This window comes from Centruroides sculpturatus, unplaced genomic scaffold (assembly GCF_000671375.1).
Source record: "Centruroides sculpturatus isolate CEXI.00-Female unplaced genomic scaffold, Cexi_2.0 scaffold243, whole genome shotgun sequence".
NCBI lineage: Eukaryota > Metazoa > Arthropoda > Arachnida > Scorpiones > Buthidae > Centruroides > Centruroides sculpturatus.
The window spans coordinates 239,182-260,175 of record NW_019384457.1 but is presented as its reverse complement, the minus strand read 5'-3'; the positions used below and the strand labels follow the sequence as shown (position 1 = coordinate 260,175).

At 29.3% G+C, this 20,994-nt stretch overlaps 1 protein-coding gene across 1 annotated transcript in view; it reads right to left on the bottom strand.

The window, feature by feature from the left end:
• LOC111620697 (uncharacterized protein KIAA1109-like) overlaps positions 1-20,994 on the bottom strand; it is a 185,047-nt gene that overhangs the window by 24,830 nt on the left and 139,223 nt on the right. Inside the window, exons 53-58 of the mRNA XM_023362685.1 lie at positions 19,928-20,117; positions 19,644-19,856; positions 14,681-14,774; positions 10,984-11,265; positions 9,152-9,262; positions 1,441-1,722 (exon numbers count right to left, since the gene is read on the bottom strand). Coding sequence (XP_023218453.1) covers positions 1,441-1,722; positions 9,152-9,262; positions 10,984-11,265; positions 14,681-14,774; positions 19,644-19,856; positions 19,928-20,117 — 1,172 coding nt within the window. The remainder of the gene's footprint in view (positions 1-1,440; positions 1,723-9,151; positions 9,263-10,983; positions 11,266-14,680; positions 14,775-19,643; positions 19,857-19,927; positions 20,118-20,994) is intronic.

The following is a 20,994-nucleotide window of genomic DNA, read 5'->3' as shown; positions in this document are numbered from 1 at the left end:
CCCAAGTGTATTAATTGCTCCCGAGGAAATTTAGACAATAACGATCATAACACCATGGATAAAAATTGTCCAGTTTATATTAAAGAGAAAGCTAGACTTCAACAGATGACTTTATACAGTTGATATATATTCGTGATGACTACATTGTTGATATACTTTTGTATTGACTGCATTATCTTCTACTATGTTTAGCACTTCTCTCTTTAAATGTGAATTCTCTGTTTGATAATTGATTGTCGTTAATGCTTCATATGTAGCTAAAATATTTAAGATGTCATGCATCATATGTGATTTCTGTGATACTACGTACCATAATATAATTGAAATATGTAATGTGTAATTATGATATATTCTAATATTGAACATATTGTTCAATTACTTTGTACTTTACTATGACACTGTACCTTTAACTTTGTTCTCTATTACATGAAATTTAATTTGTATATATTTGATTATACTTATTTTATTGTTAATATTTCCATTATATACTCATGTAATCTGTCTTAATTATTTCTGTATATTATGTTTATTTATTGCATATAATTTTACTCTGTATTCTATGTTATACAATGCATTGAATTATCGTTATATATCTTGTATATTTAATATCTTCCTGGTAATGCTAATTGCAGGGCCAGGAAATGTGTATTAACACGTTGAATAAAATGAATGAATGAATGAATGAGTTTTTTCTCCCACTATTCGGACACTTGATTGGCCCCTCATCTCCTTCCTTGCTTCCCGATTGGTCTCTCTTTTGTTTTGGGGAAAACCAAGAATGACTCAGATCACGGAAAAGGTCCGATTCCAGGTGTCTGCTTGACACCATTCTGTCGATTGTTCTTGGGGATTGTTGACAAATTTGCAAGACTCGCGCTCATAATTTAGCTCCGTTACTCGCGATTTCTGTCATCTGGGTACTCGAACGATCATATGCAATGATTTATCTCTCTTAAATCTTTCTCTCTTTTCTGAAATTGTTTCCCTAGATTGATTGTTTATGAGCATTTGGGTCAAAGTTCTACCTGTTTATGATCACTTGTGTCTGACTTATAACTTTTCATTTTGACATTGACAGTTCATTTAACACATGTTGGAGTCATCCGGGACTCGTTGTTTACATTTTGTGCTGTGTTGTTTAAATTATAAGATTTTCCTCTCCCTCTCATATTTAATCTATCATTATTATTTAATCAGAAGAATACTGCAATTTACATGATTTCGGACCTGAGTTGGGTCCTCACATATGTATGTATGTATGTTCATGTATATGTCCAATTATTAAACTGTTAAACTATGAAATAAATGTTATCATATATTGATGTAATTAATATAAATATATATTGCTGGTTCAACTTATAAAATTTTCAAAATAAATACAGTCATGCTAATAGGAATTTATCAGTTAACATAATGGAAAAAATGTTAATTAATACTTACATCTTGATTTGATGTTTCCCACTTTTTCCAAGTGAACAGTGTTACCTGCATACAGATCATCTTCTGCCCGTTTTGAAGAAAATACTAGATCAACAGATGGAAGTCTAAGCAGACATTCCACACGAGAGACAGGAAGACAACTAAAGCGAAGGATTGAAGGTTGCATTCTGAAATATACGATGACATCAACTGGGAAAGATGCATAAGCATACTGAGTAGGTGCAGCTAAAGAGCTGCTTGCTGTCTCTGGTTTAATGTTTGAGAAGATGACGTTACTTGATTCTATGAAAACATAAATTACAAATTACCATCTATAAAAATTATATCTCAATCTAAATTTATATAAAAAGTTATCAAGATGAATGGCAAAATTAGTATTATTTCATTAGAAAAAGTATAAATATTTGCATTTATAAATTTCCAATTATTAATTTTAAATTTTAAAAATTAGTATTAGAAAAACTGGCAAAACAAACTTTGACCACTTTATTCTGCAAATTATAAATAAAAATCTATCAATTCTAAAGTTAAAACTGCTATCTGAAAAAATTTTTCACATATTTTCATTAATTAATTTACAAAATAAACTAAATATCCCTGATTTATAAAAGACTTTTATGTTTTTCAGAATGTGTAATAGAAGTACTGTATATATAAATTAAAATCTTTAAAAAATGCATGCATATGTATGTACATACTTGCATACACATACATGTATATATGTATGGATAATGCAAAGTTATAATTTTTATAAATTTTCATTTAATTATTTAATGCTTATAACTGAAGGATATTTGTAAAAAATTGATTTAGCTATTTAGTCAATAACTAATTTTATAGAAGTTGGTTAATGATAAAATATTTGTGAATCATTAAAAATCAATATCAACTAAATTATACCATAATTTCCTATGTATTATCTGCAGAAATTTTTACAAAAGAAATTTCATTAGGAAATTATACTTATATTTTAATATAAATACATCCAATTATGTTTTTACATAATAGATATATTCCTGAAAAATCCATGTAAAAAAAATACTGTTCATGTAAAAAAATGGAAGATTGGTTCCAGACCTCAAAAACCAATAAAAATAATATAATAATCCAATTAATACAATAGGATGTGTTTAAACAAAATATTTAAATTTTATTTAAATCAGAAGGACAATCATAACTTACATAGGATAATTTATAAATTTATATTACAGTAGAGCATCAATTATCCGAAACAATTCAGGACTGGGGTTGTTCGGATAACTGATCATGTATGAAAAAATATATTAACCCATCCCCATGCTGAAGTTTTTCTCCATTGCATGTCACTTTGCATTGAATTTTCGTCAATGTTAAGCCTAACGAAAATTTTAAAAAAATAATAATCATGGCACTTGTATCGTTAAAAATTATTTCTTTATTTTGCATAAACAAAATAAATTTATTGAAAAATATAAAAACAAAAAAAATTATATTTTGGAAGTTAATCTAGTATCAAAAATGTTCCAATTCAGCATGACATGTCCCGATAACACAGTCCTCAGAAAAGCACCACACAAAACAAGCTAAACTCTTTCTTTTTCTTGGGTTTATCTGGAGATGTCAGCCACTTGGGCTATATTTTCCGACGAGCTGAAGCAAAACACACCACTCATGATAGGGAAAAAAGCCTCATTCAAATACTGGTGTGTCCTTAAGTATCCTCTTGACATGTGTCATGCTGAATCGGAATGTTTTTGATACTAGATTAACTTCTGAAATATAATTTTTTTGTTTTTACATTTTTCAATATACAGTTGGTGATCAGTTAACAAACAAATCGAATAACGAACACTTTCGCGTAAGATTTTTATGATCAGACAACAAACACTTCACTGAACAAACATAAAAAGAAGAGACAGAAATAGCAAATACCGATTGATTTTCCTTTGTCTTCAGGTAACTTTTTGGAGCGCAGGAGACGTCAACGTCAACGCTCAACCCGATATATACTGATCAGATAGTATTCCTCAAACTTTGAAACACTCCTTTGTAATTCCAGCCTTTTATTTTTCTGACAAACAATTCTTTTATAGTATTCGCGAGACTGTCAGGCGGGCACTCATTAAGTTTTGCATTGGTTTTATTTTCGAAAGGTGAGAATATAATAGAAAAAGTAGAGAGTGACCAGTATGGCTTGAACAAATGTACAGTAGGGCGCAGTTCAATCTTATCTGAGAAAGATACTGTATAATTAAAAAAATTCAAGTAGCTAAAGTAGTAACAAATACCACATATGAGAAATAAAGAACATTGAAGAGCTCATAATGAAACCTGAAATGGATCTGATGACAGAAGAATGCCAAGAACTCTTGAATGAAGAACACCAAGAAACTCGGCAAGATATGTTTTATTATGAAAAAAAGGATTAATGCTGATAGCTGCTATTAATTAAAGATCTTTTGAAGAAGTGGGGGATGTCAGATGAACAGTCTTAGAATGGCATACAAACCAGGTTGAGGTTAATAGGCTTGGGGATCTCTACAATTACAATGCTATTAATTACTTCTGAAAAATCCTGAAGAAGAGAGAAAAGCAATTGACATTAGACAGATTATTTAACCACCACAAACAAAAAAAACATGACTAATAAAAATGCAAGTCTGTGTATATATGTATTTTTATTATTACATATAAATATATGTAGTAAGAAAGTATATATTTTTTATTTTTTGGGGTCTNTTAGTCTGGAAACGGGGGGCCTAATTCTTGCATTCTGTGAAAACGGGTAAGATTGGCTATAATGTAATTATCTTAATCATCACTATCGTTACTTTTTAAAAACCCAGCGAAGCGGGTCCTTGCAGCTAGTTATTAATAATTATCATCTAAAAGTTGCATATTTTTTTATTTTTACTTTTTTACAGTATCATCTTTCTGATCATAATTTAATAACTCATATATCATTCTGAATAAAATATTTAAAGTTGTTTTGATATAAGAAAATCATATTTTTAGTATTTTACTTTCATAAGGATAATCCATACTGGCACATAAACAAAAATTACAAAAAACTGCTATAACTGAACTAAAAACCTTTTCATAATCTGCTCTATCAAAATGACTGTTGAAACATAACACATGCAATTTAGAAGATATTCATATTTAATTTTTTTTCCCATTTCTTTTGTTTCATTTCCATTAAAAATTCACTGAATATATAATTTTAAAATAAGTAAAAAAAAAAAATGAAATATTTGAGACAGAACCTCTTAAACTACATTAAGCATCATAAATATAAATGATCATCTAAGTATCCAATTACATAGGCCTAAAAGTTAATTGCTCCACTCTTATACAACAAAATCAATATTTAGTTTCTAAATACTTCTCTGAAAGATAATTCAGGATAATTCAAAGTGTGAAAGTGTGATACAACATGTTTAAAAAAGAAAAAAACTACAATTTTTAACATATAAAATTTTAATCAGTAGATTTATCAAATCAATCAGCTAAGGCATTAATTTATAGCAAATTACAAGTTTGTTTCATGTAGTGCAGAAATATTTTATTGGATTGAAAAAAACAAGACAATCCTAGATAACATTATATTTAGTGATGAGATGACATTTTGTCTCAATGGTAAAGTAAATAACCATAACTGCAGGACTTGGGGCTTAAAAAAAAAGCACAATCAACTATGAAACACGTTTGTGACAATCCAAAATTGAAGTGTTTTGTATAAAAGTGCTGAAAAATTTTCTTATTCCACAATCAAACAACAATGACACAGAAGAACATATGCACAATCATGGGATTTCCTCAATAAACATCTTCCAGATTGGTGGATTAGTTGAGCAGTCATCTTGTTTCCAGATTTTTCTTCTGGAGTTTTGTTAAAGATCTAGTGTTTTTTTCCACTCTTGCCTGTAAATTTCACTGAACTCAAAACTATGACACATTAGTCATGCAACTTGTTTTCCCTTTGCATGACTAGTATGTCAAAAGCCTGAGCAGGGATTAATAAAAATTTAATCTAAAATGCATTGATGTTTATAAAAGGAAAAGAATGAAATAGCTATGTTTTTTAAAAAATCTTGGTCTCTGATTTAATATGGATATTAGAAAAGATGTTAGGTTTCACTAGTCTTATGTTTTATAACTGAATTTTAATTAAATTTTATATCTATTCCATTAAAACTCTCGAAACATGTATCATTGTTGCAGTTACTGAAAGTGACAACAGATAAGCTGCTTTATGTTTAGCAAGAAATTGAATTCAGGCATGATATATGTATATGTACTATCATCAATGATGCTTACATTGAACCAATATGACTGAGGTAAAGCTTGATGTGTTTTACTACAAATTATCTCAACAAATTCCGTACATCTTCTGATTAAAATTCTATAAGCTTTCAAAGTTTTAAAGTCCTTTTTGTATCTCCCTGTATTGAGAGAGAAAAATTATTGGCTTTCAAATACAAGTTCAAGTAGGAGTATTTAATATCAATTAAAGCATGAATTGACATACAGAAAATAAATGTTAGAGAATTAAAGATGAGTCATACTTATAAGTACAGTACCTATAATGGTTTTGAAAAAAAATAATGGCAGATGAACATGTGATGTGCAAGGGCTTTTCATACCTTCTAAAGATACTCTTGGTAAGTTTAGAGAAAGAAAATTATCAAAAATATGAATTCACACTTTTTTTTGAAGTTAAAACTGTACTGTTGTCAGCTTTCAATTACAGGTTAATCAGTAAAATAGATCATTGCATAACTTGCACCTGGATTCAAACAGACTTTTAAATACAGACATAAACAGTTTATCTGCATGAAAGCATGGTAATTACAAATGTCAATGCTATAGCTTAAATTTGGATAATTTATTTGGGTTGAAATTTGATGTACAGACAAATTATATATTTTTTTCATTACAAAATCAAATACAATCATACATCATTATGTGAATCTAATGTGTCCTAAAAGCAATTCAAGAATTAGAAATTTGGATATTGGAAAGTGTTTTCCATTATTTATTATGGAAAAACTAACTCATTCTTAATAAATTTCTAAAACAACATTAAAATACTAAAAAGCACTTTAATCTATGATATTAAACTTTAAAAACAATCAAATTACTTTACTAACAAACACTTAATTAAGTCATTAAAGGACAAGTATGTGAGAATCGGGATTTATTTAATTAATTAGTGTGGGAAATGTATTTGGTTTTATGGGTTTGTTTACCAAAAAGGAAAACACATTCAAAAACTTTTTACATTTTGAGGAAATCACCTTCCTTTCCCACAAGACTTTATCTACAAATTTGACATCCATCTGGCAGTTTACCCCTCTCCATATTCCTATACATCCCGTTAGTAACCACGGATTCTTTTACATAATTGGACAGAAATGACAATAAAAAGGGTGATTTTCCCGCCATTTGGGGCAGTCTACGAAAGAAGAGATATGCCATACAGGAGGCAATCAATAGAAATATGACATTGCCATAGGAGATGCAGTCGACATTAGTCTGAATATGCCACCAGAAGATGGTAGTTCATCATATAAGGACATAGCCATAGGAAGCCAGTCAACAATCCCCAAGGACATGCCATAAGAATAGAGTTCTCTCGCAGATTCTAAGTTTTGATTTCCCTCATCCCTTCTCCATCTAAGAGCTTCACCAAGGAACTTCATTGTATAGAAGAAGAAGACTACTTTCTAGACCGTCAGTCAAGGTAGTAAGTTTAAATTGATGTAAGCTCTCTCTCTCTCTCTCTCTCTCTCTCTCTCGAAGGTTTAATAGTATACTCTCGGATTAGAGGTGTAAGTAGAATTAAATTTGATAATGTTAACTTGTATTTGTAGTATTATATTGTATCTCATTGTTGTTATCTTTTATATTAGTAAACCTTTATTTGTTAGTTAACCAGTTGACTCCTTTTCTTTTATTAATAAGTCGGACAATTTCACCCCACTATGACTTGAACTTACCTGTGACTCCTCCCCACTCATCAATGTAACAGCCCTCCTAATTAAAAATTATCTTAAATGCAAATTCCTTCCCTAGCTGGTGTTGGGAATCCTGACTGTAGATTGAGATCTTACGATCTTTGATTGCAAACATCCTTTTAGCCATCCTACGACTCTGCAGGTGGATCTTCCAGATCTGTAGCTGATTAAGTGGTAGACATTACATTTATCTACCCCCGGTTCCTCACAACTATATAAGTAGTAATTCAGCAAGAAATAGCAAGGCTGAGCAAGGTGAGCGATTGGAAGGAGGAAGCAGCGGAGTCCAAAGTTCTTGGCGACGACACACCACAATATAAGTCGTGACCTTTCGTGAAATATGGAGGAGAGCCTCTCTCCAATCTTGAATTTTGGATTTTTATAGTTTTTTCTCCCATCCCATAGAACCACTTCTGTATTCATTCAATTCGCGAGAGTAAACATTAGGAATTCCGAGGTGGCGCTAGTACTTCAAAGTTATAGGATGTGGACAACTTCAGCTCTTAGATTTTTTATGTTATTTTGTATGCATCTTATTATTTTATATTAGTGTTATACATTTGCTGAATCCGTTTTGCATCTGGAACAAGAGTCCGTCGAAATTTTTCAAATTGGATACTCTGTTAAGAAGTTATGCCATTTTGAAAATTTGGATTTTACGAATTCGGTTTACCGGACTTAGTTGACCGATCATCCAGATCATGGTACGCTATTTTATTAGCACTATGTATGTGAGTAAAACTTTAAAATTTAATTGTTCTGGACTTAATATTTGTGGAATTATCGACTATTTCCGGTCTAAATTCGAACTCAGTTAGCTTTCTTCCGGTGGGCCATTTTCACAAAATACTCAGGCAGTTCTCTTAAGACCCTAAACGTAACCTGCTCAGAAAATTTCGTTATCATCGGACTAATAGTTTTTAAATTACGGCAATTCTTAGATTTCATCAAATTCAACATCCTGTTAAAGGTCATTGACCTCAACTTCTATAAGCTTCTAGAACATTAACCGGAAGTTGGGTTTTTCTCGCTTTCTAATAAAATTTATACTATTTTACTTAAAATGGAATCTATAATGCAGAAGTTTCGTGAAACTACTAATGGTATTATGGACGAAATTAGGCAATATTCTCGCCGATTTCCGAACGCTAAATTTGGAGCTGATTGCCACTTATCATTTATCTTAACACAATTCTCGAGATTAGTCGAACTTGCTGAGGTAACCCTTCACAATAACAATGTAATTAATGAAACATTATCTGGATTAGTAACAAAGGAAGATTTATTAAGATTTACAGAAACTCAAAATAAAGAAACTAGCAAAATTATGAAGGATATTCAATATACCATGCTTACCAATAGGGAAAACATATCAGATGATTTTAGTGGAGGCAACGACTCTTGTCCTTCGAGTTATAGGGATGTTCTAAAGAAAGGATTAAAACCAATTCTTAATGTAAGTGAGCCGCCTCCGCCAAAATACACAGTACTAGTTTATAGCAATAAGAAAGAGGCTACTTGTGAGGAGACAAAAAAGCAATTAACAGACAATCTGAATCCTGGAGTGTTAGGTATAGGAGTACGAAATGTTAGAAAAATAGGAAATGGAGGTATCGCTGTGGATTTACAACACAAAAATGAAGTCAAATATTTTAAAGAGAATGCAGAAAAAATTCCTAATCTAAGTGCAAAATTACCTAAAAAAAGATTACCTCTGATAAAAATAGCATCAGTACCTAAATGTGTAGCTAAAGAAGATCTAATCTTACAAATTTTTGAGCAGAATGGATATCTATTAGATACTTTTACTGATAGAATCTTTGCTGAACAGGTACACATTAAGTTCTCATTAAATGAGAAGAATACTGAAAATGTCTCCTGGGTACTGGAAGTAACTCCAGAGATCAGACAAAAGATGATAAAAGCTGGGAAAATTTATCTACAATGGTCTTCATGTCGTGTTTATGACTACATTCCAGTAATACAGTGTTACAGATGTCTATCTTTCCATCACTTTGCTAAACGTTGCCCTGAAAAAGAAAATATATGTAGTCACTGTAACGAGAAGCATCTATTTAAATGTTGTCCGAATAAGCAGAATCCACCCAAGTGTATTAATTGCTCCCGAGGAAATTTAGACAATAACGATCATAACACCATGGATAAAAATTGTCCAGTTTATATTAAAGAGAAAGCTAGACTTCAACAGATGACTTTATACAGTTGATATATATTCGTGATGACTACATTGTTGATATACTTTTGTATTGACTGCATTATCTTCTACTATGTTTAGCACTTCTCTCTTTAAATGTGAATTCTCTGTTTGATAATTGATTGTCGTTAATGCTTCATATGTAGCTAAAATATTTAAGATGTCATGCATCATATGTGATTTCTGTGATACTACGTACCATAATATAATTGAAATATGTAATGTGTAATTATGATATATTCTAATATTGAACATATTGTTCAATTACTTTGTACTTTACTATGACACTGTACCTTTAACTTTGTTCTCTATTACATGAAATTTAATTTGTATATATTTGATTATATTTATTTTATTGTTAATATTTCCATTATATACTCATGTAATCTGTCTTAATTATTTCTGTATATTATGTTTATTTATTGCATATAATTTTACTCTGTATTCTATGTTATACAATGCATTGAATTATCGTTATATATCTTGTATATTTAATATCTTCCTGGTAATGCTAATTGCAGGGCCAGGAAATGTGTATTAACACGTTGAATAAAATGAATGAATGAATGAATGAGTTTTTTCTCCCACTATTCGGACACTTGATTGGCCCCTCATCTCCTTCCTTGCTTCCCGATTGGTCTCTCTTTTGTTTTGGGGAAAACCAAGAATGACTCAGATCACGGAAAAGGTCCGATTCCAGGTGTCTGCTTGACACCATTCTGTCGATTGTTCTTGGGGATTGTTGACAAATTTGCAAGACTCGCGCTCATAATTTAGCTCCGTTACTCGCGATTTCTGTCATCTGGGTACTCGAACGATCATATGCAATGATTTATCTCTCTTAAATCTTTCTCTCTTTTCTGAAATTGTTTCCCTAGATTGATTGTTTATGAGCATTTGGGTCAAAGTTCTACCTGTTTATGATCACTTGTGTCTGACTTATAACTTTTCATTTTGACATTGACAGTTCATTTAACACATGTTGGAGTCATCCGGGACTCGTTGTTTACATTTTGTGCTGTGTTGTTTAAATTATAAGATTTTCCTCTCCCTCTCATATTTAATCTATCATTATTATTTAATCAGAAGAATACTGCAATTTACATGATTTCGGACCTGAGTTGGGTCCTCACATATGTATGTATGTATGTTCATGTATATGTCCAATTATTAAACTGTTAAACTATGAAATAAATGTTATCATATATTGATGTAATTAATATAAATATATATTGCTGGTTCAACTTATAAAATTTTCAAAATAAATACAGTCATGCTAATAGGAATTTATCAGTTAACATAATGGAAAAAATGTTAATTAATACTTACATCTTGATTTGATGTTTCCCACTTTTTCCAAGTGAACAGTGTTACCTGCATACAGATCATCTTCTGCCCGTTTTGAAGAAAATACTAGATCAACAGATGGAAGTCTAAGCAGACATTCCACACGAGAGACAGGAAGACAACTAAAGCGAAGGATTGAAGGTTGCATTCTGAAATATACGATGACATCAACTGGGAAAGATGCATAAGCATACTGAGTAGGTGCAGCTAAAGAGCTGCTTGCTGTCTCTGGTTTAATGTTTGAGAAGATGACGTTACTTGATTCTATGAAAACATAAATTACAAATTACCATCTATAAAAATTATATCTCAATCTAAATTTATATAAAAAGTTATCAAGATGAATGGCAAAATTAGTATTATTTCATTAGAAAAAGTATAAATATTTGCATTTATAAATTTCCAATTATTAATTTTAAATTTTAAAAATTAGTATTAGAAAAACTGGCAAAACAAACTTTGACCACTTTATTCTGCAAATTATAAATAAAAATCTATCAATTCTAAAGTTAAAACTGCTATCTGAAAAAATTTTTCACATATTTTCATTAATTAATTTACAAAATAAACTAAATATCCCTGATTTATAAAAGACTTTTATGTTTTTCAGAATGTGTAATAGAAGTACTGTATATATAAATTAAAATCTTTAAAAAATGCATGCATATGTATGTACATACTTGCATACACATACATGTATATATGTATGGATAATGCAAAGTTATAATTTTTATAAATTTTCATTTAATTATTTAATGCTTATAACTGAAGGATATTTGTAAAAAATTGATTTAGCTATTTAGTCAATAACTAATTTTATAGAAGTTGGTTAATGATAAAATATTTGTGAATCATTAAAAATCAATATCAACTAAATTATACCATAATTTCCTATGTATTATCTGCAGAAATTTTTACAAAAGAAATTTCATTAGGAAATTATACTTATATTTTAATATAAATACATCCAATTATGTTTTTACATAATAGATATATTCCTGAAAAATCCATGTAAAAAAAATACTGTTCATGTAAAAAAATGGAAGATTGGTTCCAGACCTCAAAAACCAATAAAAATAATATAATAATCCAATTAATACAATAGGATGTGTTTAAACAAAATATTTAAATTTTATTTAAATCAGAAGGACAATCATAACTTACATAGGATAATTTATAAATTTATATTACAGTAGAGCATCAATTATCCGAAACAATTCAGGACTGGGGTTGTTCGGATAACTGATCATGTATGAAAAAATATATTAACCCATCCCCATGCTGAAGTTTTTCTCCATTGCATGTCACTTTGCATTGAATTTTCGTCAATGTTAAGCCTAACGAAAATTTTAAAAAAATAATAATCATGGCACTTGTATCGTTAAAAATTATTTCTTTATTTTGCATAAACAAAATAAATTTATTGAAAAATATAAAAACAAAAAAAATTATATTTTGGAAGTTAATCTAGTATCAAAAATGTTCCAATTCAGCATGACATGTCCCGATAACACAGTCCTCAGAAAAGCACCACACAAAACAAGCTAAACTCTTTCTTTTTCTTGGGTTTATCTGGAGATGTCAGCCACTTGGGCTATATTTTCCGACGAGCTGAAGCAAAACACACCACTCATGATAGGGAAAAAAGCCTCATTCAAATACTGGTGTGTCCTTAAGTATCCTCTTGACATGTGTCATGCTGAATCGGAATGTTTTTGATACTAGATTAACTTCTGAAATATAATTTTTTTGTTTTTACATTTTTCAATATACAGTTGGTGATCAGTTAACAAACAAATCGAATAACGAACACTTTCGCGTAAGATTTTTATGATCAGACAACAAACACTTCACTGAACAAACATAAAAAGAAGAGACAGAAATAGCAAATACCGATTGATTTTCCTTTGTCTTCAGGTAACTTTTTGGAGCGCAGGAGACGTCAACGTCAACGCTCAACCCGATATATACTGATCAGATAGTATTCCTCAAACTTTGAAACACTCCTTTGTAATTCCAGCCTTTTATTTTTCTGACAAACAATTCTTTTATAGTATTCGCGAGACTGTCAGGCGGGCACTCATTAAGTTTTGCATTGGTTTTATTTTCGAAAGGTGAGAATATAATAGAAAAAGTAGAGAGTGACCAGTATGGCTTGAACAAATGTACAGTAGGGCGCAGTTCAATCTTATCTGAGAAAGATACTGTATAATTAAAAAAATTCAAGTAGCTAAAGGAGTAACAAATACCACATATGAGAAATAAAGAACATTGAAGAGCTCATAATGAAACCTGAAATGGATCTGATGACAGAAGAATGCCAAGAACTCTTGAATGAAGAACACCAAGAAACTCGGCAAGATATGTTTTATTATGAAAAAAAGGATTAATGCTGATAGCTGCTATTAATTAAAGATCTTTTGAAGAAGTGGGGGATGTCAGATGAACAGTCTTAGAATGGCATACAAACCAGGTTGAGGTTAATAGGCTTGGGGATCTCTACAATTACAATGCTATTAATTCTGAAAATCCTGAAGAAGAGAGAAAAGCAATTGACATTAGACAGATTATTTAACCACCACAAACAAAAAAAACATGACTAATAAAAATGCAAGTCTGTGTATATATGTATTTTTATTATTACATATAAATATATGTAGTAAGAAAGTATATATTTTTTATTTTTTGGGGTCTCCAGAACGAATTAATCAAATTCCCATACAAACCTATGGTAAATTGATAATCGGTTAACGAACAATTCAGATAGCGAACAAAGTCTTGGAACGGATTATGTTTGTTAACCGATCACCCACTGTATTTATTTTATTTGTGCAAAATAAAGAAATAATTTTTAACGATACAATATGGTTGCACCAGTGCTGTCAGCTAAAACACACACACCAACAAAAATAATATTGGAGTAGCCCAAGACATAGCCAAATATTGCAGTGCCACAGCACTAGTGGAAATTTGAATTTGCCGACTGAAACGCTTTCAGTTAACCAATGTTTTAGTTGATTGGTATTTGGATAATTGATGCTCTACTGTATTTGCAAAGATTTTATTTTACTTTTATTTTTTGTTTGACTTTTTTTAAAATTAAACATCAAAGTATTTCTATATTTTAACACCAAATGGCATACAAAAACGATTCAATATTAAAATTTATTTCAATATGGAACAGTTTGAATCATACAAACTGCCAAACTTTTGAATTAAATTTTTTCTAATTGCTTCAATTGTGGAATAAAGGCAGAATGAAAGACTGAGTAGGTAGGTCGCAAGCAGCTAAGTAATCAAACCAATAACAGTCTCTTTCATATGAAATGAACTATTTGATCCTACATACCTAGATACATCCACTGTTGCTAAACATGTTCAAATAAATTGTAAAAATAGTCAAATATTAAAATTTACTTGAGCATGCAAAGCTGCCTTAAATAAAAATTCTAAGATTTTTTTTTAAAAAAAAGTAATTTTCTAGAAAAGGAAATATGAATACTTTTTCTTTGAATTAAAATCAAATAGATTTTAAAAAGGAAAATTTAGATCAAAATAATTCATGTAAAAAAGAGAATTGAATTTTTTTCCAAACCACATAAATCAAAATCATAAAAAAATCCATATAAAAACAAAATTAAGTTTATGTATATTATATAGATTTAATTAAATAACTTACCAGTGACTGGAGGTGGTTGCTTCGCTAACTGAATTGGTATTGGTTCTAAAGCCTGTTCTAGGAAATCCAGAATATGTGGACTAATAACTGTTTCCTGGTGTATATGTATACAAATATATATAAGTATAAGTAATATTAATAAAGCATAACAATTTATTAAAATAAATTTTAATTAAAATATAATTATCTTCCTAAATTTTTTCATATTAAAAAGATACAAACACTGATACCAGCAGAATAGAACTAATATCATGTGAAACTTTGAAAAACCGTTTCTACTATAGTACAATCCACTTATTGTAATCACAGATATCGTTACCATATTAGTTGTCTAATTTTATCAGAATTAGCAATTCTAAAATATATAAGTTAAAATACACTTATAAAACTTAGCTTATTGTATTCAGAGATTTGATTATATTATTATTATCTTTAGTAGACATTTTAAACTGTGTTTTCATGATATCATTCTCAACATATGGCTTATAATGGGTAATCATTATCAGTTTTAGCCAGTATTTTAAATGTTAAACATTAATTGTTATTCATATGCAGTAAAATAGTTTAAATTATTAACATTTGTTACTCTAATTACATATTGAACGGACATACAGCTTTTCATTCAATATAATTACGTGTCACTTTTGCTGAGAAATCCCCACCTCAAGGCGAGAACTTCCTGAAATATAATGAAATATTATTAATTAATAATGATAATTATAATTAACAATTCTTCATGTTATATATTTTAAATTGTTTTAATATGTGCCTTTAATGTCAGAGTCAATAAAGTAAACATTTTCACTAATTATAGTCTGATTTAGTTATCTTGTTTAATGTTATCAGTTGGTTATTATTAACAGTAAAGGCAAGTCCAAAAATGATCACAATAAGTGAATTCTACTTTAATGCTAAATGTATAAAAGAGAATAGAGAAGTTTCTACCAATCTAAAGATACAAAATTTGATTTCAAGATAAATTTTTTATATTTGAATAAGTAATTCTAATCACTGATTAAATAAATAAATAAAGGCCTGTGTGACCATGTAGGCAAACCAGGTGGCTGTCTAGGGTGACCAAATCTAAAGGCAGCACTACAACATGCAATTTTTTTATAGGAAGCTTAATAGTATTAAAATGGAACTGTATTATTATTTAGTATTTTAAAATACTTGAATTTAAAATCCAAATTGGTTTTTATGAAATTGAAAACCATTTGTATAATACAAATCATAAAATATATTATACTTCTATATTTATAGTAAAAAATTATATAATTAATGTAGTATTATTTATCAACTTAATTGTAATTTCTTTTTGTGTAACCATACTATTACTTTGTACAGTGGTCCCTTGTATTTTGAACGACTATACCAGGAGTCGCCAAAGTGGTTGATGTCGATCCCCAGGGGTTGATATATCATTATTGGGGGTTGATGGAAAAATTAAAACTAAAAACACAAATATAACTATACATATTATTATGTATTTGAATAATGTTTCAATGAGTTTAACACTACAGTATTTTGCAGATTTAGAAAATGTATTAAAATAGTAAGAGCTTTTTCTTTTGCGTGTAACAAACTTTTTTGGTGGGGATTGATGTGATGTTTTGAAAAATTGTAGGGGGTCGATGATCAAAAAAGTTTGATGACCCCTGGACTAGATGAATGCTTCAGAGTTTGAATGCCAAATTCAGCAAAAATTTGCTTCATAGTTCAAATGATGCTTTAAAGTATGAACTGTGCACTTGGTGAAAAATGCACTTGAAAAATAAAATAAGCTTCTGAACAAATACAATCTCAAATTAGCAATAATGTGTTAAATTTTATGACTGTTATAATTAAAATACCATATCATGTTAAGTAATGACAACTGTTAAAAATATGAAAAACTTTCTGTTTAACCCAATACCACCTTTACCTTATTAATCATAGCATCTGAAGAGTGCGTGGAAGCAATAAAGTTCAATAAGAGGAAGGCTTGTAATATCCACAATTCAGATGAAAAAGGAACTTATCACAAAGCATTCTTGTGGCAGATCTAGCGGCCATGTTTAAGTTATTGAAGTTAACAGTGTGCAACCAGTAAATGCAATTTTCATTTTGTTATACAGTATTTACATATTCTATTTATTTCTGGGTTATACATTTGTGGCACCCAGTATTTACTATACTCCAGTAAGTTACAATAAAGTATCTATCTAAAAAATATGTATCTATTCTATTTATTGTTTTCATATTTTAATTTATCAGGGCATTTAATTTTGTAATTTTTACCTTAAATTATGTGTATTTGCTCTTTAAGTGTATTGAAATGGGTATTGTTGGGGATCTGGAAATGGATTAATTCACTTTCCATTACACTAGAGCGTCATTTATCCAAAAGTCGGTTATCCGAAACGTCAGTTATCCGAAAGAATTTCAGTCAGCAAATTTAAATTTTCGCTAGTGCTATGGCGCTGCAATCTTTGGCTATATCTTGAGCTACGCCAATATTTTTTTTTGTTGAAGTGTGTGTTTTAGCTGGAAATACTGGAACTTTTGTGTGGTGTTTTTCTGAGGACTGTGTCATGCTGAATCAAATGTTTTTGATACTAGATTAACTTCTAAAGTATATTATTTTTTGTTTTTATATTTTTCAATGTATTTATTCTGTTTGTACAAAATAAAGAAATAATTTTTAACGATACAATAGCCACGATTATTATTTTAAAAAGTTTGCATTAGGCTTAACATCGACGAAAATTCAATGCGAAGCGACACGCAACGGAGAAAAATTTCAACATGGGATAGGTTAATGTATATTTTCGTACATAATCGGTTATCCGAAAAATAAGTTATCCAAACAACCCCAGTCCCCAATTGATTCGGATAAATGACGCTCTACTGTATTTATAATGGAAAAAACTGCTTCAGGCTTTGAATGCTTCAGAGTTTGAATGGCCTCCTGGAATGAATTAAATTTGTAGTACAAGGCACCACTTTATTTTAAATGTGCTGGTTTGTCAATTTTCCTGAGGAAGGGTAGCACACAAGTGATTTGTCTAGGGTGACAAGCCTAGACAAATCACTAGCCAGACCTGAATATATGTATTAGATAATGTTAAAAACAGAAGATCATTGGGAGATGATCCAAAAATAACCAAACAAAAAATATCTAAAATAACAAGAAAAGAAAGCATAAAGATTCAAGAATCAAACTTCTATTCAAACTTCATTTATAAAATAATTATTTTATTTTATTTATAATTTTCATAATTAAATTCTGAATCTAAAAAAATATTAAATAAATATATAACTAAGAATTTTTCTATTCTATATATATATATAATATACTAAAAATTTTTAGTTTAATGAAATAAAACCTTAACCAGTGATTTAGATGTATATTTTGAATTACTTCAAGAATTTCATTTTATTATACAAGTTCTTACTTGATAAGAACTTGTGCAATAAGAACTTGTGCTCTTACTTGATAAGAACTTGTGCAACAGTGTTTGATTAATTAAATGAAATTATTTGTAATAAAAACTATGCATATTGCTGAAATTTGCATAGCTGAATCTTTAAATAGACTTTATGACTATCAATTTTATTGACTTAGTATTTGCTGTACAACAGCTTACACATTATTTATCCTGTCTAATTTAAAATTTCTGAATTTATCTTTAATAAATTTAATACATATATCCCAAGAAAGAATATGTAAATAAGATGATCTATGCCATATGTAAATGTGAAATAAGACTGGCAACGTTTTCATAATATTGAAGCCTACATTGCACTCGAGAAGTTCAATGTACAGAAAGTGCCTAAAAGATGTCTGATGTAAGAATAAGATGTAATCTACCCGCAAAAACACCTCAACGCAAGGATGGTTTTATTTGTAAAAAATCCTTTTTATAACATGGTTTTAATTGCCAATGTATTAATAATTTTTGTATTCAACAGTGAACTAGATGTATTTCGGTTGTCGTATATATGTTATTCCGAGATGTAATGGTATTTTCGATTGTCATATATATACGTTATTCCAGGATATAATGGTATGTCTTTAATTGTCATAATATAATATTATTTAATATAAGAAATTTATGTTTATGTTTATATTTTATTGTGTAGCCGACTGAAGAAGGGCTAAAACCCAAAATGTGTCTTGACAAATAAAGTTCTGAAATAAAAAGTTGATGATGAAAATTGCCAAGGTGTCTATGAATTCATCCAGTTGTGACATTGAACCAAAAAATATCAAATTAATTTTAAAAATATATAAATTTTATTTATATCAATCTGTTTCTATTAATGATGATAAATATCATTTTTTTTAACTTTCTTTTTATAGGAGAATCTTTGAAAAGATCTGTATCTAACTATATAAAGCTGAAAAACCAGATTCTTTCTTTCTTTCTGTCACCATATGCCAAAAACAGCTACTAGGGCACCCCTAGCTATTATTTAAATTAACAATAAATTCAGTATATTATTATTTGATGCAGTTTTTTGCATTTTTGGCTGCATTTTAGTAGGGTATACCATGAGAAATTCAGTATATTATTATTTTTATTTGTAATAGGAATTTATTATTTATACCACAGAATGACACCGCTGCTGCTAGAATGCCCACTAGGGAGCATCCCAGGCTACTAGAATAGAAGGATTAGAAGTATGAAATAATCTAATAATCTTAATCTTTCTTCTTGTTTTTTGCTTGGGCAACGCTGAGCTCATCTGCTGGTCACAATATAATTTGGATGCAGAGTAGCAAATGAAAAAGTTTGGTCCTTCACTTAAGTCTAAATTAAAATTTTCAGTAATATATTGAATAAAACCTATGTTAGTATCCTTGTAAAAAACTTTTACAACAAATACAATAATAAAAACAACAGTCCAATAAAATCATTATTTTTCAACTATGCAATAAAATAATTTATATTTATGAATATAAAAATATCTAACTTACTTCAGGTATACTTTGTAATGTCATCCAAGCGAACAAACTTGCTTTCTTTACACCACCTTTCTTAAGTACAGAGCTACTTCCATGCTCAAAGGGAAATAATGTACTCCTTTGTACATTTTCATTTTGTTCAATTTCTGATTCTACTGAAGTTTTACCAGTTGCAGCATTCATCACAGGACTATCGCCAACAATTGTTTTGGAATTGTAATGAACCTAATAGGACACTGACTTTACAACTTTATTGTTATAAACATTTTAATAAGATCAAAATTATATATTTTTACCTTTACATCTAGACCAGGAATTAAAAAAATAGTGAAGTCAGCAATTTGACCAGCCACAGGCATCTGTACATATCTCAGTCTAGCAGATGTAGCATTATTTTTCATTCCTGAACTATGTTTTTTCTTGCTATGACTAGGAGAGGATAGATCTACCATTCCACCAGAAAAACTTCTTTCCTTTTTCATTGATCTTTTTACATACAAAAGAATCAAAATTACTATTTACAAATTTTCTGATATAGTATACTAATAAAAATTAAAATTAAAACCTTTTCAAAAGAAATTATGTATTAAAACATGTTTCTTTTTTAGATTTTTATCTAAAAAGAAGTGTGTTTAAATTTTTAAATCATTGACAAATAATTTATATCTTAAAATATTTTTATTCACTTTAGTATTTATTCATCTCAGAAAATTATGAAATTAATGAATTGACATTTACTAGATATTTCTGTAAAAGAGCCCAACACAAAGTAAAACAGTGAACTTATTCTTGAATATCAAATTTACTTTTGGCATCATAATTAATAGACAACTGAAAACAATAGAACAGTTCATTGTTGTTCATCTCAGAATTTAGTCACCTTCTTTTGGTACCTATGATCATTATAAATACAAGAAAGTCACAAGCTGCATTGTTCCTTCAAATCTAAAAGTTATAATATCAGTTGCAAAATCAATGAATAAACTCCCTATAAAAGACTGAATCAAATATACTTTCACAAAAAACACTCTTTTCCACATCAACCATGTTTCTGTTTAAAACAGACAAGTTTCTTATGAAAAGAAATCAGAAAAGATTTCAAAACAGATTTTTTAACTCAGTCATTATCCAAATCATCTGAAAGAATTAACTATCTGCAACCTTTTTAATATCTGAGTGAATACACCATTCATAGTAGTACTTCATTATGAATAAGAGAATTGGTTTAGCATTGGACCTAAAGCATTCATAGTGAAGAGATACAGAAGACCAAACTGGGAACCATTTTTCCAGTTTGGGAAAATAGTTTTTGAGAAGTCAAATATCATAATCATTCTCAGTGTTAATCATAACACATTTCAGA